We start from the raw sequence: 25723 nt of genomic DNA, 5'->3' as shown, positions 1-25723 counted from the left end.
ATGACAGTGGCACACATGGAAATAGAAGAATAAGCATGTCTGAATGCTGTCTCTTTAGCCAACAGAGAATAACCCACTTTCATTAATCAAAACCGTAATTGAACGCTGTGAATCCCATGCATACAGGTCACAGATCTGCTCCAAAAGGTTCAAACAAGCTCTTACAGCTGCTGTGTGATGAGATTGGTGCATGGATTGGTTTTCAGTAGGTTGAAATACGACCGTGTGGAAAACTCTATCCTGTGACCATGACTGAGGGCTGGTAGAGCAGCTAAGCTGGCCCCTAGGCAGGCAACATACATGCTCTTCCATGTAAATCTATGTATTTATTTGTACAAATCTCAGTAAAGCAAGAAATAAAATGTAAATCAGTCATAAAATAGTTTTTGTCCTTCTCTGATTCAACAAGAAGTAATTTCTAACACTTCACTTTCTATCCCAAATATTTCCCTTCTTATCCTGGTTCAGCTGTGGTAACATCTGGGGAGTAAAGCAAAAGATTTCATTGTGATTGCAAGCCTGTGCCCCAAGTTTGTTGACACAAATTTCCATAAACATCACTAATAGTCTATGCAATACATTTTAAGAACTATGGCTTTTGTCCTTGCTTTAAAAATGCTTTGTAAAGGTAACAGTACTCAGCTACTTCACTTCTGTTTGCAAGCTGTTCTGTCATCAAAATAACAGAGTATACTGTGATACATTTAATTCATAAAGTTTCTAAAGCTTTAGAAAATAGTGATTGTATATTCAAACACAAATATATCAATGAGTAAAACTCATTTTTCTCATTAGGAAAAACTACTCTATTTGAATATCAAATTAAGTGCAGGAATAATTTCCTTATTTTGCTCAAAAAGCAACTTCTTGAATTGGTCATATAACTTATGTAGTCCAGACAGCTAGATGTTCCAGCAGCTACCAGAAAAGTCAATAAAGTTTTAGTACTTTTCCCTTGTTGCCTCCTGGCCTAATATTAAAATCTGAAATAACTGGGAATGGAAAATGAAATCCTGATAGTTAGAAACATCTTCACTCTTCAAACTATTAATGTACTAACTGTTTATAACCATTTGTTTTGTTACCAAATATGAAAAATATAAATGCTAAGGAAATTCTTCCAAGTATTAGAAATCCCATTCAGAAAGAGCCCAGTTATTAGATATGACCAATAAAAAATTACTTCTCAAGGAGATCTGGAAATACGTGCGTATGCATGTGTGTCCAACACTGGACAATTTATTGCATTAAATTTTAAAAAGGTTATTTCCAAATTGAGAGAATATACGAGAAGTAAAAACCAGAAGACCCATAATTTTCAGATTGCAGATAATTCAGAGTAATCAAAAAAAATCACATAAAATATCGATGCCATTGTATTTTGGTATCCATTTTGAAAAGTGACAAAGGGACAAGGCTTAAGTATGGAGAAGTTAAGCTGTGAAATCTGTAATTTTAAAATCCAAACCTATCTGGGAAGCTAGAGTATGTGACCTGTATTTGGTCACATACTTCCTCTACAGTGTGAAGAAAAGTTAAATACAAAATAGAATCTGAAATATCTGTCATATGAGTAAGACAGTTCCTTATGTCACCATGTTCAGCCTATAGATACAGAAACCTGGACAGGGATAATGCACTTTGCTCCTCCCATAAATTGCTCAGAGGCAGAGAGGAGTTCCACTTCTCTTAAAACTCCATGGAGAACAAAGATCTATGATCTTATTTTAAAATTAAGTTAAGAGACTAATCACAAGCATGGCTTATAATGCCTTTCAGATGCAGCTCTTGAAAATGATGGGGTTTCTGTCGTCTGAGAAAGCTTAAGAGGTCTTTGCCAAGAAGCATGAAATGAAGACTCTTCTTCCACCTTCTTGGAGATTGTTTTAGCCACTAGACTATAAACTGAGCTACGTAAAAGCTTATTTCTTCTCTCCAGTTGAATTTGCCCAGTTGCAAAGCTTTGGCAAAAGTAGTAAGGGCCCCTCTTTGCACAGCTGACAGTCACGTGATACGTAGACTGGAACATAATTAAATAAACTAGACTTAGGCTTGCTCAGCAGTTATATTTTTCCTGTTTACAATTATGCTTAAATATCACTAAGCTACCTTAAATTCTCCACACAAGGCACGTGTTGGGGGGAGAAATAAGTCTGCACTAGGGAAAACAAGAAGTATGTTTATCTAATTGAGACAGTTTCATAACACACTCTGCTGAGCTGAATTACAATTCTGACTTAAGGTTAAGAGTTGCATAACCAACGCTACTAGTATTTTTTAAGTTTTTAACTTTGCAATCTCAGGATCTTTTAAAAACACATTTTTGGGGTAAACAATATGAAATACATGGGATGAAATATAAATTTTCAAAAATCTGTAAAATAGAGGTTAACACTTTTAGAAGTTGGCCATGCATCCCCAGCTTGTTTTATTACTGCAGATATCATAAATGCTGTGATTTATTGCAAAGAAGTTACCTACAGTGCATCACTGTGCATGCACATGCAAACTGTATTACAAATGATAAAGCTGTAGCTTTGACGTCATAAATAACAATAGCTTATGAAAAGCAGTTATTAATTCTCCACTTAAAGCTGTGGGAATAAAGTCAAGTTATACAGAACAAAAGGCTGCTATAAACAAGATCCTTGCTTTATTATATTACTTAATTTGAAACATAACATCTCCCCTTTATAACAGAAGTCAGTAGGAGTTGGCCATAGAATACAGAAGACATTCTAAAAGGTCATCTTTGAAAAGTCAAGCTCTGCAAGTGAGATTCATCTGACCAAAGCAAAGATCGGCTTTGGAGGGAATCACCTGAACTTTCTCTAAAGGGGATGGGGAGGGCTGGGGGGGGGGGGGGGGAGGAAGGGTAGGAGAAAGGCCCTTTTAGGATGTAATTAGTCTGATTTGTTTTAAACACTAGACTTGATCTCTCCACTGAATATAGAGTGAGCTTCAGCTCACAGATGTACCCATTATACATATTCACAGTCAAGAAGGTGATATCCTACTCTGGTTTTGTCAAGAAACAATGAAGGGTTTTGAGGGTCTTTGACTTCCTCTGTTTCAGTTTGTTAACAGATGTTAAACATTTTGCACCACTTCCACTGAAAAGATAAAAGTCAGTCACAGCTGCAAAATCTGTAACAGCTTCTTTACAGTGGCAGAACCCCAGAAAAGTCCAGCAGTATTTAATACCTCACATTCTGCATGGAATATAAAATAGTGTGTAGCAAATAAAAAGTGAGACTTACAGAATTATAGGTTTTGCCTATCCTGTGCTTTAAATGAACAAAGGCCCAGTGGGAAATAATATGCAATAATGCCAATACAACCCGTATTAGAGTAACTATACATGAGGGAATCTCAGTATGGCTGCAGACCTCAATTCTGGCGTATTCTAACTTTAGCAAGTTCTCTTTGAATATGGGCTTCAGTTTGAAAGAGACATTTTATGAAAAAGTAAGTAACGTATTCTTCTAACTTTTTTGGTGTTTTTATTTATACAACAGGAGTAAAAAAAAAATCTACACTCTAAAAAGTCATTTTCCTCCTTAAAATTAATTAAAAATAAAAAAAGAGTAAGATTAGGTTTTAGGGAGTCAGACACAATCATTCAATGTTGAAGTTTTCATCTAACCTGTCATTGGCATCTAGGTGAAATTCGTAACTATCGAAGTCTGAAGGTCTGAAGACAAAGCCAGAGCTAGTCAGTCAGGCTCTCTTTCTAAAACAAAGCCAGGAACAGAATCTCCTGAGAAGTAATTATTCTGCAAAGGCTTGAAAGACTGCTTAGTGTTAGTCGCTGAAGCTTACCTTATCTGGCTTGCCTGAACTCTTGAGGTACCTAATTCTCACTCCTGACTGGGAGTTTGGGCTGAAAACTTCAGTGCAAAGCATTAACTTTTAGATGCCCAAATTAGGGTGCATTAATTCCATCTTAAATTTCCACAGGCAGACAGGGTAACTATAAATCACATTCAGAAATATGCACATACAATCATACCACTGGTCTGAAATGAAACTTTACTAAAACTGGTGGACACAACCCTTTAGTTAAAAAAGCTCTAACAAAGAGCTCATGATTTTAGAAAACAGTCACAGACTATAGCTCAAAGGCACATGCCACTGCCCAAAATAACATGTGAGATTATTCTGTGACCTTTGGAAAAGAGGAGTTTGGCAGTACACTGCTTTAGCACAAGTGCAGCAGTAAGAATGAGACTGTGTGAGGTCTATCACCCAAAAAATTGAAGGTGAGCAAAGTAGAGGACAACAATTTGGAGGATACAAGTCATCAGCAGGAACATTAGGCCCTTCTTCTATAAGGCTGCTCCCAGCTCATGAGGCGTTGGTTTATAATGAATCATTACTGCCAAGGGCCTCGGCACACAACTCTTGTTACAAGGCTATTGCATTTTATCCTACTTCCAATATATTCCAGTCCTCCAGGTAATTCCAGTCTCCTGGTGTGGTATTTCAGTGTTCCTTCACTTGACAATGGCTTTCTTAATAGAGAGTTTGCAGTGTGGAAAGTTTGAGCCTAGATGGATTCCACGTTTTCTACTCTTATTTTGTTAAAAACAAGAAATTTAAGTGGAACACAGCCAGAGAATTTTGTAGCTGGGCAACTTAGAATCACAGAATCCTTAGAAGTCGAAAAAAACCTTTAAGATCATCGAGTCAAAAAAACCCCAACACACTACTGGGCACTTGTTAAGCAGTATTTTATATACCCATGCCAGTCACAGCTTAGACTCTGTACCCAAAATCACAGCAGTCAGCGTGGATTTAGACCAGAGGTACAAAACTCAATGCTTCTGAAGTGGTGCTAATGCAACCATTCCCATGGTGATTATGAGAGAAAAATTTGAACCAGTATTTTCAGTCTGGATACAGCTTAAAAGCATGTTATTAGATTAATATATTTTAAAAGTTCTAATGTTCCTGTAATTAGAAATTGTCTAAAAAAATACTGAAAAGCTGTAACCACTACTTATTTTTTCAGATTACCCCTAAAAAAAAGAAAGCAAAAGTTAACTAAAAAAAAAACCACTTTGCAGCTTTACTGCAATGCATGCAGTCCTGGCATAATTTTGAGTAATCTAATGGCCAAGTTAAACAAGAACCTTGCAAATCCACTCCATACAGAAAATAGATAATTTTTTATAGCCTCTGCAAGCCTGGGCTGAAGGGCTACCCACATTAGTAAGTGCACATAAGGAAAAAACCATAGGAAATAGGACTTATTCACTACAGGTCACAGATTAGCCCCTTCTCTGTAACTCAGGAATTTCAAGTTCACTTTAATCTAGTGTAATTGAGCTAACCAGCTCTTACATTAAAAAGTAATGATTAAGTTAAATTTCTTGCAGACATTCTGTACCTAAAACAAACATGCAGTATGCCTCTGGCAAAGAAGGATACTAATTATAGGATTGACTCATAAGATGAAAGGTTGCACAAGTTACTACTAGAAACTGAAGTATGGTAAGCTGCTTTGAAAAAAACACACTGAAATTCTCATACTCTGCAGTTGAGAATTCAATCTTCTAACTTTACTTAACAGTGTCAAGCAACAAAACTAAATATGCCTGTAAAACTGCTTGCTTGTATTTTAGAAGAACAAGGTAGAAGTGAATACAGTAATTACTTCATCATTCTATAATAAGGATTTTTTTTAATGTAATAAAGAAGTGACCTCTACAGTGAGTTTTTATTACATGAAAAAAATGCAAAATTAAGTGTTTTTGGTCATTCTTAGCTTTCTTTTGTTATATAAAACATGGTCTTACAATGGGTATTTGAGGATTTATTGCTTGACTCCACTCTCAATGCAACAATTCATTCCCTAATTGAACAGGAATAATAAAAGAAACACATTTCCAAGGCTTCAGACATTTCTGGGGAAGGATATGCAAGTTCAAAAGTAGTTTTGCATTTCCAGCTGCAGCTTTCCCTGGGATTAGGGAAAGCTGTGAGTTAGAACAAAGATACAAAATATGCCCTGTAAGTTGTCATGAACTGATCGGATATAACCTTCTGAACTTCAGACGGGTACTGCTTATGTGAACTCCTATTATCAGCTGCATGAGCTTCTGATGTGAATTCATAAAATAAATGAAATTTGATTCAATTTATTTTGAAAATTACATGCTGACATTTCTACTTTCTTTTTAAGATACATACTTTCCATCATATTCTAGCAAGAAACAAGGAATGTATTTTCAAAGAACACTGTGGAATACTGTGTTCACTCCAAAATATATTAATACATATTTTAGTAGATAAAAATGTATTACATATAATTAGTGCATCTCTCATACTGAAACTAGAGAGCCAAGGCCTCTGTGTGCAAGTCAGCTTGGTCAAACATCACATCAACTTCACCTACTTTAAGTTTTACTGGATTAGGACCATATGTATTTTATATATTCCATTTCCAGAGATTATGAACAAGTAGTGTTAAAAAAAGACATTTCTGTTCCTAATTAATTCTGTGATTTCCATCTGTATTATGGAGTCATTTACATTATATCTGCTCACTCTGAAATAATTTAATATTTATATTGCTAACACCTCACTAAGTAGGGACTGCTAATACTAATCTAGTTCTCTATTAGAGTAGATCATTTTCCTAAAGTTTCAAACTTTAGTATTCAAACTTTTCTGGTTTTTCCCCCAATCATAATAAATGAACAGTTTTAAGAGGTTCCAAATTATAATTTGTTTTCCATTATTTTCTTTTCTGTGCATTTTCTGCTGTCAACAAATGTGGTAGAAGCTTATGCCACAACCTTCTCATCTCAGTAAGTGCACTAATGCGGCTCTCTCTTCACTACTCATTCGCTTTCATAAAATCTGAAAATTCTTTGTCTGAGATCTCTGTAACTCTGTCAGCACAGACAGAAATTAGTCATCATGGTCAAAAGGACTAAAAAGGGATAAATGACAACAGTATGGATATGCTGAGTTTCACCTAGAAAAGCAAACTGAAAAACCCCACAATTCTATTCTTATCATGTATCTTAAAAAATTTACAGTAACACTTAAATTTACAATTCTGAAATTATTTATAGCAGCCAAAAATGACAACTGTCACACCTACGGGCCACTGGCAACATTCACCATGCTTAAATACCTAATAGTTAAAAGCAATGGAAAGCAAATTCTCTGTTCTCAGAAATCCAGCCTTCCATGGCAAGGAAGGAAAAAGCGGTTCCCCCCAAAGGAAAAAATACTGGCAGGAAGGAAAAGTCTTGTACAGATCCAGAGATTAGTGTGATTTAGGTATTAAAGAAATGATCCATGTTCTCAGTAATAACCACCAAGTTCTCTGATAGGTCTTCAGTCAACAAAGCCAACTCAATAAATTCAACTCAGTTCTTAATTCAGAACTTAAAAGAGAGTGATGTAGAATGACAGGAGATGTTTGACTGTGAGCAAGAAAGCCGTTTATAACTGCAGCAATGTCTGGGAGAGACAATCAGCACAAGTGCAGGACACAAGCTCATCCAGTTCTGAGGAGAAGACCTTATGGCACCATCCCATTTGTGTTACATCACAAGCCTGCACAAAGTAACAGCAGGAGAGGACTAGGAAAGAACTAGGCTTTTCCAGTTTGGTATTTTTTCCTCTGTTGCAAGAGCTACAGCATTCCTTCATTTATAAAAACTCTTCAGTATGGAACTTTTTAGGTATATTTTGATCCAGAAGAATGTGTCACAATCCATCTCACAAAACCCTTAATTATGGAAACCTGTATGAAATCAATCTAACAAACCATGTTTTGTCAAAAGAAAAATCACGTATTATAATTAACATTTGTAGTTAAAGGAAAGGTTTAACAATTTGCTTGGAAAATGACACAAGAAAAGAGGGATTCAAAGCAAATTCTCTAAAGCCTCCAGAAAGAAATACTACCAAGACATGGGTTAAACCCTAAATTTTGTTTGGCTTTGTACATCTACTGCAAACTCTGTTACTGAATCACACCCTGGTCTTGCATACTCCACAGAAATATTTACTTGTATATCAAGGATATTTTGTCTTTTTACACAGAAAATACTTGCATTTCAAAAGAGTACGTACAATTTTAATGAAGGAAATACAAGAAGACAATACATTTCTGAAGTAAAGGGAGCTAAACCCACACTAATTAACACAACAGAGTGTCTTCTAGTGATTCTTTTGTGTAGACTAATTACCTGATGTAAAGGATTACTCATCATAGTGCATGAAGCAATGCACTAAACCTTTGCAGAGCCTTTACAGTGTCATATTCAGCTTTTTAAGTTTCCATTGAATGTTATCAACAGGCTCGCTTTATGATTTGCTGGTCAATGCATCTAATAATACAAAGGTAGTGACAACCAAAACAGAGGACTGCCCATTATTTGAGATTAAAGAGCAGAATAATTGAAATAGAAAGTCTGAGCCAGTCACCTGTACTTTACAGATAAAGTAGGAAGTAGGGAATAAAGTTGAGTTGATTAATCAGACAATAATTTAAATGGAACTTCATAGCCTGAACTTTACTTCAAAAACACAATTCAAATTCTTAACTATTTGAACAATTTCTATTCAAGAAAAGAACAGTCTTACTGGTATACTTTCATCAGGATATCCAAATGGGAAATATAACATATGCTTTTCCCCTCATTTTGAAAAAACTGAGTAGTAAATTAGACTATTATTTAGCCATGACTGGGTTGCAGTCAGATTGTGAAAATTATGAACAGTGTGATTATCTCAACAAGCAATCTTAGAGCCATTGAGCTATATTGCAACTTGCTAATTTGAGAAGGCATGAAACCAGGAGCACAAAGAAGCCCAGGCCTTGCAGTGCTGGGAAGCAGGAACACACCTCTAATGTCAGAATCAAAGAGCAAAGGCAGGGAGCCAACACATGGTCAGTACACATGGTAAGGGAAGAATTCTGGATTCAAAGACACCAAGAAAAGGACTCCCAGTCATTATCCCAACCTGCTCAGCTGAGTTTGGCATGAGAAGGCACCAGAGAACAGACTGTCCAGAGACAAGCAGCAGAGCAATCATCTCGTATATACTGATGGCTTCAGTGCCAGCTGCACACATAATTGCTCAGAGCTGCCAGAGTCTTTGGATGACCACTGAAGGGTACAGAGACATTTGGAGGTGCCTCCTTAAATTCCAATTCCATTACCTCTTGGATCAACTGTGATAGAGAAAGGGGTCTGTATTGTCCAGTTATACACATGCTTAGAGCATCCTGCCCAGTCCACGCATATGTACTTCTTTCCAGGGCAGTCAGAGGAAGGCAGATGACACAAACCTTTTGACCAAAACTAAAGCTGCAATGTGTCCAAACTGCCTGGACCCAGAATTTGTGGAATACTCCTGGAGACCAAATGAAATGTTGTAGGTTCCTTGGGCTTTTAAAAGTTTGCAGTTAGGTAGCTGTCAAGCAGGACAGTTGGTGATGCAAATTTGGAGTCAGAATCCTGGGTCTATTTGAATATTTATGCGTTATATGCCTCTAGATACTTGAGAGGGCTAACGTTATCTATACTAAGATACCCCTAAAGCATTCATTACTAGCCTGGTTCTTTCAGTTTGTAGCTTGAACTGGGCTACGTGAAACACACTTAGTGAAATAAAATTTCACGGTACAAAGAAATCTAACTTACACTTTAGGTAGCAGGCACAAAAAAAGGATCCTGCTTATTGTCATTTTAAAAGCTTCAAAGATCAAGAAATTTCAAAGACATTACTTGAGGTTATTGTATACTTTCATAATAGATCAGACATGCCATACTGAGTACTTCTGTTCTACAAGAAGTTACTACTAAGCAAATAGATTCATTGGAAGAGCCCTCACGTCTACAGTTTTGCAGAATTAAGCTGTAACAGATGTGATTAGAAATCTTTCTGATAAAAAAAAAAAACAAAACGGAATGGTAGAAAACGTTTAAGGATAGTGCAACAAAGTGGGCAAGACTTCAACAGTTTGAACTGACTGGATGCCCGGAGAGCTTCAGCTTCCAAATCTTGATTCCTGGGTAAAGTGTCTGGCTTACTTAACAGAAATTTTGTTGGGTTTCGGAGTTGCACCTCCTTGCAATGTCATTTCAATTCATAAGCTCAATTTTTGTCTATGGAAAATTTGTGGTGTTTTTTGGTTTCTTTAGGCTTGGTTTTATTTCATTTTATTTTTTTTTTAATTTTTTTTTAGAGAGGTAGACAGGGTAGTGCATAGAAATGAGGGAAACACATCTGACCATTTTTGTCTACTAACCATAATGCATATGTAGCGGTAACAAGCTACATAATTAAGTACGTCCATACATATAGGCATAGAAAGGAGAAGTACATACAAGGAAAATTGATGAGAGTAAGTTGGGGAAGTTTTAGAACATGATTAAACTGCAATGTATTTGCAGTTTGTATTTGAATTTCCACTCCTTTAAGTAATGCTTCAGAACTACTTTAACTCATTTTAGTGATAATACATCTGTTATTAAAATAAAGGAAAACCTCCCCTCTCTTTTTTTCCAACTTCTTTTAGAAGAGGAGCCCAACATATAAAGTAAATTCAGAACAGTAAAAAAAGGAGCTGTTTGACTCTAAGTTATACATGAACCCCAATGGGTCAAAACCATCTCAATTATCAAGGATGATGAATTGAAAGCATTTAGATTTCCTAGGTTAATTCTCTTTATGATGACTGAAAGAAATAAAATTGTAATAAAACTTTTTAAGACATGAATAGCAATTCTCATCTCTCTGAAACAGCTTGTGGAATTTGTTTCAGACTTCCTGAAGATAAGTTACTCTACTATCAGGTGACATATGGAAAATATCAGACTGACTTACTACATTTTTACAAAAGTCTACATTTCAATTTTGAAATAATGGGAAGGTAATGTCTCTGTAATAAAACAGTATTGGTATTTAGAAGCTAATGATGCTATTATCTGTACTTAAATTAGCTATCCTTGCTTATGAAGGCTGTGAAAGGTTTATACAATATTCCAGCTGCTTACTATCACACTGTTCAAAATGGCAAAGAGGATTATGAGAGACTCTGTTAGGTAACCTCAAATCAGAACAAATACTGAAATAAAAAGGAGATATATGTTGAAACAGAACCAAATAATTAAGAATAATTTCATTTGCTATATACCTTCAGATGCCAGTTGTCTCATGTGCACGTAAGCAGCCTTCCTTCAAGGGCTGCTTTGCATTAGTAATACAAAGTTTACTGTATAAAGCAACCAAATAAAATTACAGAAAAACTTAATTGATGGAAAAACATTATCTAGAGTCTGACAGCTTTAAAATCACAAAATTCTGTAAACAGAAAGAAGAAAGTGACACAAGTAAATTAAAATTCCACTATATAAACACTGGAACTAATGTGGAATTGAATGTCATCCAAAAATTTCTCTCAAGTTAAAAAGCTGTATTTATGTTTAATGAAATAATATAAAAAGCTTCAGCAAAGCTGAGACAGTGGGATTTTCTTCTGTTTTACCACTAGTGAAAATATTTTACAGAATACACACGTAGCCAGCAAGCTTCCAGCTCCCCTCTTACAAAACAATGTAAGTTATAACCCTGCAGAATGCAATCTCTAGTTTTTATCTTCTTTATTCTGATGTTTAGTCCTTGCATATCCCCAATACCCATTACACTCGCATGAAAGTTTACAAAGTCACAGATCCTAATCTTGTTAATGTAAATAAGCAGATTTATACAAAATCTTACTTTTCCTACACTGTCTGCTTTTAACACCAGGAAGATGAAAATAACACCAGATTTTATCCCTTAAATAGCACTTTGCATTAGTGAAACAACATACCTTATAGATTTGAAGAGTGACACTCAGCTCCAGGACACTCATATTTAGTTCCCAGAAAAAAAAAAATACTGTAAACTTACAGAAAGTAACTAATAAAAAATCTGCACAAGAAAACTGTAAAAGGGAGCTTTGTGATCAATTTTAGTTAAGGCAGTCAAAATGTCATAGGAGTCCCTTAAAGGAACAAAATTTAAAGCAGAGAAGATATGGATGCCTCATGAAAAAGTAATGTTTTCACATTTAATTATCTTCTTTATGTATTTTGTCTCAACAAGCCATAGTCTCTTTATTCCTCACCTTGGTAAAAATTGTTTATTTTTTAGTTTGAGACATTCCTTATAATTGAAATCAATATGGTTCATGGCAATAAAAAAGACAGGAATTTTAGACCTGCGTGCCAGTTTATTTCAAATGCACATGATGTTACAATCAAACTGCAGATATGTCTACTGCTGTGACTTATTCAACAAAACATTTCTGCTTCATTGAAGCAAAGAATGTGTTTATTTCCTGGAACATGTAGAGGCTAGTTTCCCAAGCTCCACATGGAATGGGATCCCTCCCCCATCCTGTCCCCCCACCAGCTACCCATGCTCCTTGATCTATCCCATGAAGACAAGCAGAAATAGTCCTGGAGAAGGAAGGAATTTGGCTGGACAACCTGTGAAATTTTTCATGGTGTAAAAAATTAGTATTTTTATAAATGTAACAGCGTGGTTATGAGAGGAAAAAGAGAAAAGGGCAAGTCTGTTCTTTTGGTGGCTGTTTGGCTGTAAAATACTCTCTTGTGCCTAGACATTAATTTTCTCATTTCCTTGACCCTCACAATTTGTTCCGAATTAACTGTTTGTACAGCCAAATTCTACACTTAATTTGCACATAAAAGGGGAACACCACTGATTTTAGATTGATGTGGAAGTTCTAGGAACAATTTTTGTAATACATCTCAAAAAAGTTCCATGTCACAGGCTCTTCTGCTTAGTAGAAAGCCTGTCCAGAAACTAAAGGATTTTTGTGACCATGCATCTTTTCTGCATTTAGAATTAAACAATAAAAAAGGAACCACTTGTAAGAATAGCTGACATAGTAACTGTCCTGCTTCAATTTTAATCTGCCATCTTGTTATGACTGAAAGAAGGTAAGTATGGTTTCTAATGGTGGGTTTTTTATTTGCTAAGACAGACTAGCTGAAAACAATGGTTGCTCTAAGAAAGCAATGGTATCTTTGAAAAATGTGCTCACTACCTGAACCATTCCCACATCTCTCCTTAACTTCTGCCACCACAATTGTTCTGCAGTCAACGAATTAGATAATTAGATTATTAGATTAAAAAATAACCTTAAGAAAGGAGTTACTTTCATTCTTTTTCTATCACAGATAGATTCATAATCTTGCTTACTAAGCAGTTTCAGTAACAGTTTAAGCATAACCATGGGGAAAGCACAACAGTGGCCTGAGCAGACAAGAGAGTGAACTCTGAAAATCTAAATTAGGACTAAGACAAAAGAATCACTGAACCATATCAACGTTACTGTTTCACCACTTTTGGACAGTCTATATTACATTACCTTCTATTTCAGAATTTACATCTTTGATAAATTCTAATTCCAGTTCAAAGAATTCATATTCTGTCATTCAGATGAGAAAAAAGCAAGCCTTCAGGTGAGAAAAATGTCTTCAGTATGCAAAGTGAGCATAAATCACAACTTTAAAAACATGCTTTAATTTCTAATGTTTAGATGCTGACTCTATACATAAGATTGGTATTTAAAGTTTATTTACCTGAACTAAGTAAATTAAATTATAACTATCTCATTGTGTGTTTAATTTTCTGACATTTTAAAAACACACATAAGTCATTGTGTCCTCCTTTAAAGTTTGCACAAAGGTGATAGCAATTCCCCTGGCCTCTAATACTCTCTTTACTTGTTCATTATAGAATCCTTTCAACTTTGCCTCTAGCAATTCACAAACTCATTTTTTCATGAGTAAATATTTAAACCAGATCTGTTTTAAAATGTCTACAGAAAGGAGATAAAAGCAAGTATTTAGATTTATAGCTAACCAGGTAATAATCAACTGCTCCTAGAAAGAATTTGATCCATGTCTCAGCTTTAACATGAACCTGTAGTCCAGGTAGGGGGCTGTGAGCCTTTGTGCCCTTATGGTAATGTTCTTAAGCAAACAAAAGATTGCCACACACCTTGGAGGACAATTAATTCATTGAAACAGGACATTTAAACTTTTCCTTTTCATCTGTAACATAAGAGCTAGCTGCACTAATATTTGACTTTCTGTTTCACAGTGGAAAAGAGAAGGATAAGAAAGGCAGAGAATTAGAACTTAGTTCTCTGACCATTGAGAGCTTGCCCCACACATTAAATGTTCTGTCTCCACTTAGCTTCAAGTAATGCAGTCTTAACTATCAAAATATATCCATTATTGAAATAGACCACTAACATTTTCAGCATTACATGGAAAATGTTCCACACACCATTATTTACATATCCTTACAGAATCATGATTTTTACTTGGACCTAAATTTCCCCCTATTCGATGGAAAACTCAAAAGTACTTCAGTTCATTTAGCTACTGTTGCAGGAAAAACTTCCTAGGCTGCTTGAGGAAGGCATGTACACTTTCCAAAACTGAGGCAGCTGCTGTTAGAACCTGAAGGACCAACACACGAATTCTGAACAAAAGCCTTCTGAAAACCACTGTGACATATGGCAACCGTACTTCATGGTAGGATTTCTGTTATTTAGGATTTTAATGGGCAGTCAGTATGCAAATAACAAACATTTTAATGATTTCAAACCTTTTATTATTGTTTCTGTGAAAGTTAGAAATACTTGCTAATTCTCACAGCTTTGCTGTTACCACTTCTGCTATTTAACCAAAGGTGTGCCACCCGTAAGAGTAGGGAACAAAAATGTCTCTAATCTGGATTTACCACTGCAGCTTGTGCCAGAGGAAATGCTCTTTTCCATGGGGTTGCCTGTTGTCCATTTAAAATGAGTAATAGCTTCCTAATGGTTCAATTTAGGATCCAAGTTTAGGCTCAATTACAAAAGCCAAATCACTATAAACGAAACAATCTGAGTTATTTCAGAAGACTTGGCAACTGTTCTTTCATCACCTTTTCAAAACAATAATTTGTGACTTTGAAATATAGGAAATACAAAAGTCACTAATTATAGTCAAAGCTGAATGATAAGGGAGATAATTTCTTCTTCTCTGTCTTTGATTATGCTAGAGAACAGAATTAATATTTTAAGAGCACACTGTCTTGGAAGGGAACAAACAAGAAAACAGAAAAAAACACATCAAGTGAATTTATGATTTGCACTTTACATTTCACTAACTTTCTTATTTTGCAGATAAAAAGAGAGTAAAAACAGATGAAGGGGATAGTACTGAATTTGCCCAGTTGAAGGAATTAAAATGCATGCATATATGAAATGGCCTGTCTCTGCTCATACTCTGTCTGGAAATAACTTCTGCAGCTTATTGAATTTGAGTGATTTACTTCAGTAAGTCGAGATCAGCATTTCATTCTTGGCATCAAACCCAACAGTGTTTGATATGAAAAACATTCTTTCTAAACACTCTAAGATATTGTCTAGACTACAAAAATAGTTGAACATTTTTGAATTTACTTTCTAGGCTTATGTTATACATGGGCATGAGTTACTGATATAAACATTAGAACTTATTTGACTTATTCTCTGATTTACCAGCTTTTAGCATTGCAATCCTTAAAAGTGAAAGTTTCTAGAAATGTGGAAAATGTTTGAAAACCTGGCTTTATAAGTTTATTACACAAAAGGCACTAAAAAAAGAAGGAAGTTTGGTTTATTTGAAAAAAGACTATCTAAGCAATATATGAAATCCTGAAGAAGAATCCTTATTTCTTTGAAGTTAATACAATATAAAACTATTGAAAAGTATGAGTTTGATGCACACTAGTATACTCTTGATTCTATTTAAATTTTACACAATTAAAAAAAAAGAAAATATATTTATAATAAATCAGTGTGTATTTATTAAAGTAGCATAAAGTATTTCAGGAACCTGATAATTCATTCTTTCTACAAACAAATGTTTCTGTTTGAACTAGGGAAAAAACTCCTAAAACATAACTTCACAGTTACAGAAACAAACAAGTAAACCCAAGATTTCCCACATAATTATCTTGAATCACATGTATTTTTCATTTTATAAAGTTGAGAGCAATAAACACAAAAAGAATAGTTTCTCTTTTCATTGAATTAAAAACATGTTGTGATGTAGACCACCAGCAGTCTTGGAAGAAGTAGTAACAAGGCTCCTGCTACAGAATACAGAGGTTCTCTCCTTTTGAAGAGATTCTAATTCTCTCATTGGCAAAACACAAATAGAGAAACCTATTACTTTTTTCCTTTTAACAGTATACAGGAATATAAAGTTATTATCCATATTGTTCTCTCTCATTGTAACTTTAGTATAAAAGTTATTTTAAAATAAGGTATCAACAAATACCTTTTTGGGTGTCAGGAAAAGATACTACCCTTACCTGATAGCTGGCAGAGGGTCCAGGAAGATTGCCTTTCTTTTAGCATTAACACAGAAATTAAAAAATTATAAGACAAGATCAGAAGTGGAGTCAAGACTCCCTGAGCATGTGGTGTGACAGGAATGCTTATCTGCAAGGGACCGGCTATTTGTGGGAACTTCTCAATGATAGTACTGGACCTGCTGAAATGTATGTACAAAATCATTTACTAACAAGAAAATGAGTTTTAAAAAGAGTTTGTAACTGTGACTGCCTTTTTTCTTTTCTTTTTCTTTTTTTTTTTTTCCCTTTTGCCAGGCTTTAAAGATAAAAGAAAACACTCAAAACAAAAACCAGCACTTACAGTGAGGCTCATAGGGAGGAGGAGGATCACCACAAGGAACACATTCCATGTCTTGAAAGCCTCCAAGCTTAGTCTTTCTATAAAATCTGGAAGACAGAAGAAAGTGAAAAAATAGTTAATCAAAACCAGTTACTATTCCTCACAAAATTAATCAAGTGTTTTAACAAAATCTTCTATAATTGCAAGCTTTGTCAATCTGTGTCTCAATGCAAACAATCAGGAAATAGAAGAAAATAAAAGTAAACAGAAGTACAGTAGCTATTAATTCATAATACAAGCCTGATCTAAAATAAACTGAGGAAAACTTCTAGATCTGTTAGTCGAAATGCATGGTCACTCTAATCTTATATTCACAGAAGAAATAAACAATTCTGGAGATTTTGGACAGAAACCAATATCCCATTTTCCACACAAATCACAACATACATGACACACATTAAGACCTTACCTTATGCAAGCTTAGTTACATGTCTAAAAAATAAAAGCAAAATGATTGATCTATATACTACAAGGTAATTATCACCTGCAAAAATACATAACAGGCCAGATATCGGTGGCATTTTATTTAAAGACCCTTTAAGAACTTTATTACTGAGCTTATGTTTGAAGAGAGTACTGACTACAGTGACTGGCAGAACCCTACATTCTCAACCAGGGAACAAGAGTACCACCAAAGAAAAAAATAGAACTTTAGAATGTTGTATTTCAAAATTTTATATATGACATCCTCTAAAGAACTTACCTACAGCTCCCAATCAAAGAGGTCCATCTGTCTTTCAACCATTTATTAGTACTAAGACAGAATCAGCAGCAGTGGCCTGTTCAAGAGGAATATATGAATTTTTTTCTGTAGTGGTCACTACCACTACACATGAAATAAAAGGTACTAACTCTACTGATGTTATATTCCTAACACTGCGAATGCCATTGAAGTATGAAGCTTTTATCAGCTAAAGCAAACAGCTTTCCAACTGCTCAAGAAACTCCTGCTTCAACAATGTGAACAGAAACAGATCCGTAGGCGGCAAGACTGAAGGGGTCACTGTGATCATTTACTCTGAACAAAATGTGTTAATATTTGTTTTTAGCTGACATGTTCACTGTACTGTTTTGAAGCTGAACAATAGAGAATGGCATGTTGGAAACCCATGCAAAACAGAAATAAGTAAGACTGCTGAGAGGTAAAACATCAGCTAAACTACTTGGTTAGGCTGGTTGTATCCTCCAGTTGTTTGGGCAGCATCTAAACTAAAGGACAGGTATGAGTGCTGGTGTGTTCTAAAGTTCTAGAAACTTTAGAAACATCCAGAACAGATGTCCTGTGACTACCTTTGCCGTGGCCATGACTCCCTCCCTCCTCCTGTTTCCAACTGCCAGAAAACTCAGGTTGTGGAGGCAGCTCTCACTTTAAAACTTAACACACCTATCTAGGATGCATTCTAGACCAGAATACTGAGAAGCATTGTCACATCCTCCAGTTTAGCTTTACCCTTAATTCACATCCCAATGTGGCTTCTTTTTTATTCTTTTCTCATCTTCCAAAATTCAGCTTATATTGTTTACCGAAGAAGAAAATATTCTCCCTGGTGACAGCCAAGTAAGCCCTACAAATACATATATATTAATATGCCATAAAAACACAAATCAATTCACCATGTGGCTGCAAGCAGTATCAAAAGTGGTTGTGAGTAACATCAATAATGCCTGGGGCTGCACCTTCTTATACAGTGACTTAAGCTAAGATTAGTTACCAAACCTTTACTAAGTGCTTTTAAGTGAAGAGATTTCACCTCTGGCTTGAGAAGGAATAATGGCAGAAGCTTCAACAGTGTTCAGGTATTTGATAGTTGGCATTAAAAAAGAAAAAAAAAATTAAACCCACTGAAATATAGATACTAAACAAATGTATGAACTTTTACGCAAGTGTGAAATATATACTCTGAAAATACAAAGGCTGCTACAATTGCAAATCAGTTCTCACACACTACTCCTATCAGTTAAATTACCAGTTAAAAAAAGACCAATAAAAATGTCTTCTTACAAATTCATAGCAGGTGTTTATAATATTGGAATTTGGCAACAGTGTAAAGAATAGCCTTTTAGAGATCTTAAGATTTAATACTGCAAACAGAGAAAATTAGCAACAGAGTTTTGGGATGGCAGGACAAAAAACTAAGCCCAGCTCTTGATTTATAACAGCGGTTTCAGCAAACAATTATTTCAGATAATTTATGATTTTCAGCTAGGATCATGCTTTATGAATTTTGAAGAAAGGTGAAGGAAATTTCAGACAGTAAACCACAGCCACTGCATTTGATCTAAGAATATACGTGCATGAGAATTATTAGGCATTGACCAAAGGAGGGTCAAAAAATGCAAGCAAATAATTTGAACATTTTTGAAGAAGGTAGCTGTGTATGTTTCCAAATGTTTAATTCTCTATAACAATGAACTAAGTCACCAGTAACACTGTTTGAGGTATTTTGCTCAGATGCTGTATAGACAATACTCTCACAGGTAGGTAATTATAAAACCATTTTTGTAGATAATTACGACAGCATTTCAGAAATTATGTGCTCAGATAACACAGTAAGGCCAAGATTAGAACATAGGACCTTCATACATACACCAAGGGTACCAACATTTATCCAGAAAACACGAACAAGCAATTTTAATGTAAATTAGGTTAGAATTTGTTCAAGTCTCATCTTCACGAATGGTCTTACCCTGGTAAACAGTCCCCACACAGTGCATTGCTGGTGGCAGAACAGTTGGCCTTCTGAAACCGGTTAACCACTGCGCAATCCAGACAAGGCTTGCACTTCTGAAAGCCCCAGTCTTCCTTGAATCTGTTTGGCCTGCATGTCATGCACTGTGCATCCTCCCCATATCCAAAGCCGCATTCCTGTAGGGATTAACAAGCAATAGCAAGCTATTCAGTCACTGAAAGCGTGAATGAGAATGCTGGGATAAAATGAAGACCTAGTGTAATTATTACCGAGAGTGGGTCTTTCTTGAGACAAAAGCCGTCCTTTCAACAAGTTCAAATGTGTCTTCCACTGCTAATAATCTCCCTTACTTCTATAAGTAATACTTAGTCATCCACTTTATTCATGAAACCACTGTGTATTTGAATGATAAAGGGCCTCAAGGACTCCCACAGTTTCATTATTACTAGCTTATGGTAGAATTATTGAGCTGTCTGTTTTTTAATTAGGTCAGTCATGTGAAAGCGAAGAAACTGGGACAAGTGAAGTATAAAGGCACTTACTCAGTTACAAAAACAGCAAAGAAGCACTTTGATATTAAGGTTCAGAGCTAAGGTGAACAAAGTTAATTGCCAAAGAGAGTGCACTGATCTTCAAAAGCTTAGGACTTCTGTTACCAAATAAACCAGAGCTGGTTAATGACCATCAGCTAGGCATGAAATGTTGCTTAGCCACTAAGAATCTCAAAAACTCAACCCACTACAGTTCTAACAGTTTTCAAACTGTTGGAAAACTTTAATAGATCTGCAGATCACGGGGAGGCACAGTATTTTATTGTACAAGCAATATTGTTACGGTTTGTTATTTCTGCCAAATTTAGCAGTTTAAAGGCATTATTTCCATTCATTTGCAAAAGGACAGACGGCTAATACAATGGACAAGCTGCAAAGATAAACACCAAGCCATATGTAATAGTTTGGGGGTGAATCCTATAAACTGATTACCAAGAACTATCAATCAACTTCTTAGGAGTTATCAAGTTACTAGGAGCTGCTATTCCCTCTTATCATCCAAATATCCTATCAATTTTGTTTGGTACTTTAAAGTTCAATTTGATGCATTACACCACAAAACCGCAAGGGCAATACAACAAATTGCCAGAAAGACCTTATTAAGAAGGGCACAATATGTTCTCTAATATGTATTTTCAGTGGAAGAATAGGGCATCTTCCCAGTGGGAAAGCTGCAGGAAATCTTGAACTAGGGCAACTTCAGAGGTTCCCACCAGTTTGATGCATATAATCATGCATGATGCATTTCTTTGATGCATATAAACAACTTTTCCCAAAGTCACTAACCTAGCCAAATCTGCTGCAATAAAAAAGCTTTTAAAATTAACAAACACACTCAGATTCTCCGAGATTCAACTGACTTGGATTCACCAAGGCTTTGTGCTGAGAAGACATCTATAGGACAAGCTCTGTGATCAAGCTGGCCAATATGAATTTTATCGTGCCTCTAACCTGAAATGCTAAAGTAACAATAAATAACTTCAGACTCATTTTACAGGACATTCTAAGAATTTTTAGTTTTCCTTTATGTTAAGAATAAAATTTACTCTCATCTGAAGAACAAGCCCTCAAGTATGCAGAAAATGAACAATTTATGAAAGCAACTACAAAAAGACACTAAAAATAGTCTTCTTCCTCTGTCTCTAGATCTATGAACTTGAATAATAATTTTTAGTTTTTGCTTTGCTTCCTTTTAGCTGAAATGTAGCTTATTACTACTGAGTATTTCTCAGATCAAGAAGCAGGCAGACAAAACATTGCAGTTAGTAACAACAACAAAAAACATCCTACAGTTTCATGCACTGTACAGCACGGTCCTCCTGTGATATACTGGGACCACTGCCGGGAGGCAAAAAGTTTTTAAAAAATATAAAAATATTTCTTTTCCTTTTTTTACTTACTTCAGACCTAGAACATTTTATAACATTTTCTGTCAAATCGACAAGTTTCTACTAGGAATCAAAGCCAAAGCCATGTCAGTTGCAGCTGTATCTTTCTGCGTTAATTTTTACACTCCATTTCATTTATGTAAGACTGTATACAAAGCTATATGATTACCACCAGAGACTGGAACCAGGCTAACTTGTGTTAGGTTTTGCTCTCCCTAAGTCTAAATAAACTTTTTCACTGAATATCATAAATCTTTAACACACTCTTTCTAAATATCTACTCTTTCTAGTTAGCTTATCCAAATAGTAGTGTTATGGAATATATTATACAACTCAGTTAAACCATATATATTCAGATCTTTTAATAAATCACTTGGAATCAGTCCCTCCCAAGTCCTATCAAACTTTCAAATACAAGGCTCGAATTAACTTAATTATAAGTTTTCCTTTCCAGACTACCTTTGAAGCTTTGGATCAAAACACAAGCAGGAAATAAAGGTTAGAATTAAATGCTTTCATTCACTGGCCCAAACTACCAAAGCTGAGTAAATTGTTTCTAGATCAGATCTGCTTTGCTACATAGCTGGATGTGTGGACACATCCTAGCGATCCTTTGCATCTTGGAATGGTTTACTTTAAAGCTATAAAAATGGTGGATGAAATATAAAGAAATCTTCTGCCCAAGGAATTTACTGTCTCCCATATTTTCAAAGATGGCTTCTAAGTCTTTGCCAGGAATTCCGCAGATACCAATTCATAACAACTAAAACTTTATGTATGTGCTGTTTATGTTCACATAATATTTGAGGTAGTTAACTGCCTGGCAGGTGCAAATAAATATTTAAGCTTGTAAACCAGGCAGAACTTCAAACAGATCTGTACCCATAATTAACCACATTCCCCAAACTGAAGGATACGATTTAGATGATGGATTCAAACCCTTTGAAATCTTGGACTTTATAATTTAGCAGTCCAGAAAAGATACAAACAATTGACTGTTCATCTTTTATCAGTACATGTGCAAAACTGATGTGCACCAGTTTTCTCAGTGTTCTATTTACAAAGCTGTCAAGTTATATAGCTGATGAGATCTGAAGAGTTCCCAACTCCCCCTCACCCTTTCCATCCTCCCACTCTTAACTTTAAAAGAGAGCTCATCTCCTGTGGCATTTGATCTTAGGACTGCAGAAAAGAGAAATAAAATTTGTAACATCAATTAGCTAGATTTCAAAAAAACATTTTTTATTTTTGTGCCAGGAAAAAAAAAAAAGAGCACAAATACATGCTGTCTTTATTTTTGCTCTTGAGCAGCTTTCTGCAAAGAACACTTAGCACACCCCTCCCTTTCCACTTTCCCTTTTCAATTAAGGAAAATTTTCTCTCTCAAAAGATACATAGTAGAAGCCATAAACCCGGAACACTTCTCTAGAAAACTGAATTCAAGCTAATTACAAAAAATCTTCAAAATTAAAATGCACCTCAATTTTCTTAATATCTATACAGCTTTCACTATCACAGTGATGTGCCATTTCTTTACCTTTAACTTATGTATCTCCAGAACAACTGTTCAGAAGTGTTTCACTGAGGTATCCAGTGGGGTGACTGGTCAAGGCTGCCTAGGAATCTGTAGCAAACTAGTTAACCAAACTCATAATTCTGTTTCTAGCTAAAAATACTAAAAGCACAGAATGATGCAGACACCTTTTCAAGAACTACCAGGCCACTGTTAAAATTTTCTTTCACTATGTACTACCCAAACACTGATCCAGACAGAACAACCATAGTCGAGCAGACTATAAAGGGTACTGGAGTTAAGTGGTATGGTTTTTCCCTAAAAGATGAATCTAACACAGACGGTAAATGAACAGTAAATTAGGTTTTAAACATTATTTCAATTAAAATAACCTCAATTTTCATTTAAAAAATGCTTTCAGGCATCATTAAGATCATAATCTGCAAGTACATTTGAGGATTGTTTCTAGTTCCACTGATTATCCACAACCTATGTAAGTCCCAAGACAACACAGCCAGAGCAGTTCCATTTATGCCATGATGATTACAAGAATACTTGGGTATTCTCAGGAAAAAGTCTTCCAGGCATTAAGACACTTTTAATTGGTGTCAGGTCATGTAACAGGTTGCAGCACTACACTGGTGCGGGGAAATGAACTTTTTCCTAATACCTTTGAGTACGTGGCCTTGTTAAATAGCACACAGTTTTATCTTCCTAAAGTACCTCAGGCTCTGGGTCAGCCTCATCTAGAATCCAATAATGAACTGGATCTATCAGCAGAGGTCTCTGAGCAGGACAGGCTGCAACAGCATGTTGCAAACATCAGACTTAGCTGCTGGGTCAAAGTGCACAACTTAGGGTCAGAAAAGTTTCATTCTCAGCGAAGATGATTTGACATGCCTACATGCAGCTGCTTCAGTTTCCAGAACCACATGTTGGCCTCTCCTGAGCTGAGATCTGGCAGACTTCCTCACAAGCAGCTCTCTTGCTTTGAAAAGCGAAGAGTGACTGCTAAACACGGCAGCAGCTGCTCCCAGTGGCTTCGCTGTGACAACCTGTAAGCCGCAGCACTCTGATGATCTGTGTGAGGACTGTCGCATCCGGAGTAGCTTCAAACAATACCTGCCTGTTTAATTTACAATTCCTTTTCCTGAGACAACACGCAGGTCTCCTCTTTCTTCATCATATGCCTGGTACAAGGAAACAAGCTGTGATACACAGCCCCACCTTAGCAACCATCAAGCTGCCTCTGTCCCACCAGCTCTCGGTACAGCAGCTGCCTCTCAGTGATAGTATTTATCACGGCTTGCTTGATGGCAGTGCTGGCTTCAGGCACTCTCCCTTCCACCTCTTGGTTTCTGTTCTTTCCTTGTCACGTACTGCCCTCAGTGTACTGGCTCAGCTGATAACTTTTAAAAAATGATGGTGAAAGGGTTGGAAGGACTTTCATTTCCATACTGGAACATTTTTAAGAAAAAGGCTGAAACGCAAACGATGCCATTTTTTTTTCTGCATTAATTGTGATTTGTATAAATTTCAATAATATATAAGGTTTGATTTATTTCAGAAACATATACAAGATAGGATGAAAGGCTGTTACTATCAAGCCAAACCAATGACCATTCAGGCACCGGCAAACTGAAGCCACTTAGAGAATGAAAGATATTAAATGATTTGTGCTTAACTACACAATGTTTTGCTATCTACTAAATGAATGAGAAATGCAGTAATGCTGAGCCACATGAAGCAAACACTTCCTTCTGAATCAACACAACCATTTCAGTCTCCCACCCCAGAAGAAAGCACTGCTTAACAAAAAGAGAAGAAAAACAAAAAAACTAACAAAAACCCCCAAACAAAATAAACAACCTGAAACAAAGGCTGCACACACTGAAAACTAAGCTAATTCAGTGATTCAAAGGCTTCACAAACACTACCAAAGACACATGTTTATGAGAAGGCTATACAGAGATTTTTTTTTAAATTAACAAATGGAAGCAAAAAAACATGGGAAGCAGCTTTCAGCCTCCTCCCCATCAATTCTATTGATACAATAACAAAGCTACCTTTCTTCTGATGGCAATATGTTAAAAACACTTATTAAATATACAATTAACATAAGTGATCAATGGCTTTTAGTTCTAAGCTAATGTAACATTGCAGCATTGTTGCTAGAACAGCATATAGACAATCAGAAAGGAAAAGCTGAGGGTGGTAATACTTCTTTCTTACTTTAAGGAAGAAAAAGTTACTTTAAAAACATTTTGGAAAAAGAGAGCCCCATTAAGCTGCAACAGCAAAAGCTGAAAAGAATGGTTTAGATTCAGAATTAGTTACTTGAAATAAGGCTGGGGTTTTTTTCTGGGTATGTTTTGTTTCATGCTATCAAGGGTGTCTGAAGTTGCTTACCTATGCAGGAAGGTCAATCCAATAGACTGAGCACCGGTTTGCAACCAAAATTAAGACTCACCATCGAATCACAGAACAGCCAGGTTAGAAGGAATCTTGAAAGAGCCTCTGATTCGAACTTTCATGGGCCAGGGACCTGAGCTAGCACCCTCTCCCATTGCATCCTATAAGCTCCCAGTGATGGGGACTTCAGGGAGATTGTTTCAGTGAACGAATGTTCTCACTGAAAAAAAGAAATTCTCCTGGTACAATTTGTGCCCATCACCCTTTGTCTTGTGGTGCCTTGTGAAGAGAAAGCCTCTGTTTCACTCTATGGCCTCTGTCTACTCTTTTCTACCAAAAAAAAAAATCTTGCATTACCATAGGCAAGTTGATTTATGTTAGTA

At 35.8% G+C, this 25723-nt stretch overlaps 1 protein-coding gene across 4 annotated transcripts in view; it reads right to left on the bottom strand.

The window, feature by feature from the left end:
* TNFRSF19 (TNF receptor superfamily member 19) overlaps positions 1–25723 on the bottom strand; it is a 56959-nt gene that overhangs the window by 15690 nt on the left and 15546 nt on the right. For all 4 annotated transcript variants that reach the window (XM_066175877.1, XM_066175880.1, XM_066175879.1 and 1 more), the window contains 2 exons: positions 19474–19652; positions 16748–16833 (listed from right to left, as the gene is read on the bottom strand). In XM_066175877.1, coding sequence (XP_066031974.1) covers positions 16748–16833; positions 19474–19652 — 265 coding nt within the window. The remainder of the gene's footprint in view (positions 1–16747; positions 16834–19473; positions 19653–25723) is intronic.

Source organism: Chamaea fasciata, unplaced genomic scaffold (genome assembly GCF_029207755.1).
Source record: "Chamaea fasciata isolate MVZ Bird 193981 ecotype frontalis unplaced genomic scaffold, bChaFas1.0.hap1 SCAF_2, whole genome shotgun sequence".
In the NCBI taxonomy this organism is placed as follows: domain Eukaryota; kingdom Metazoa; phylum Chordata; class Aves; order Passeriformes; family Sylviidae; genus Chamaea; species Chamaea fasciata.
Note: the sequence above shows the minus strand (reverse complement) of the source record. Positions and strands in the feature narration are given on the sequence as shown.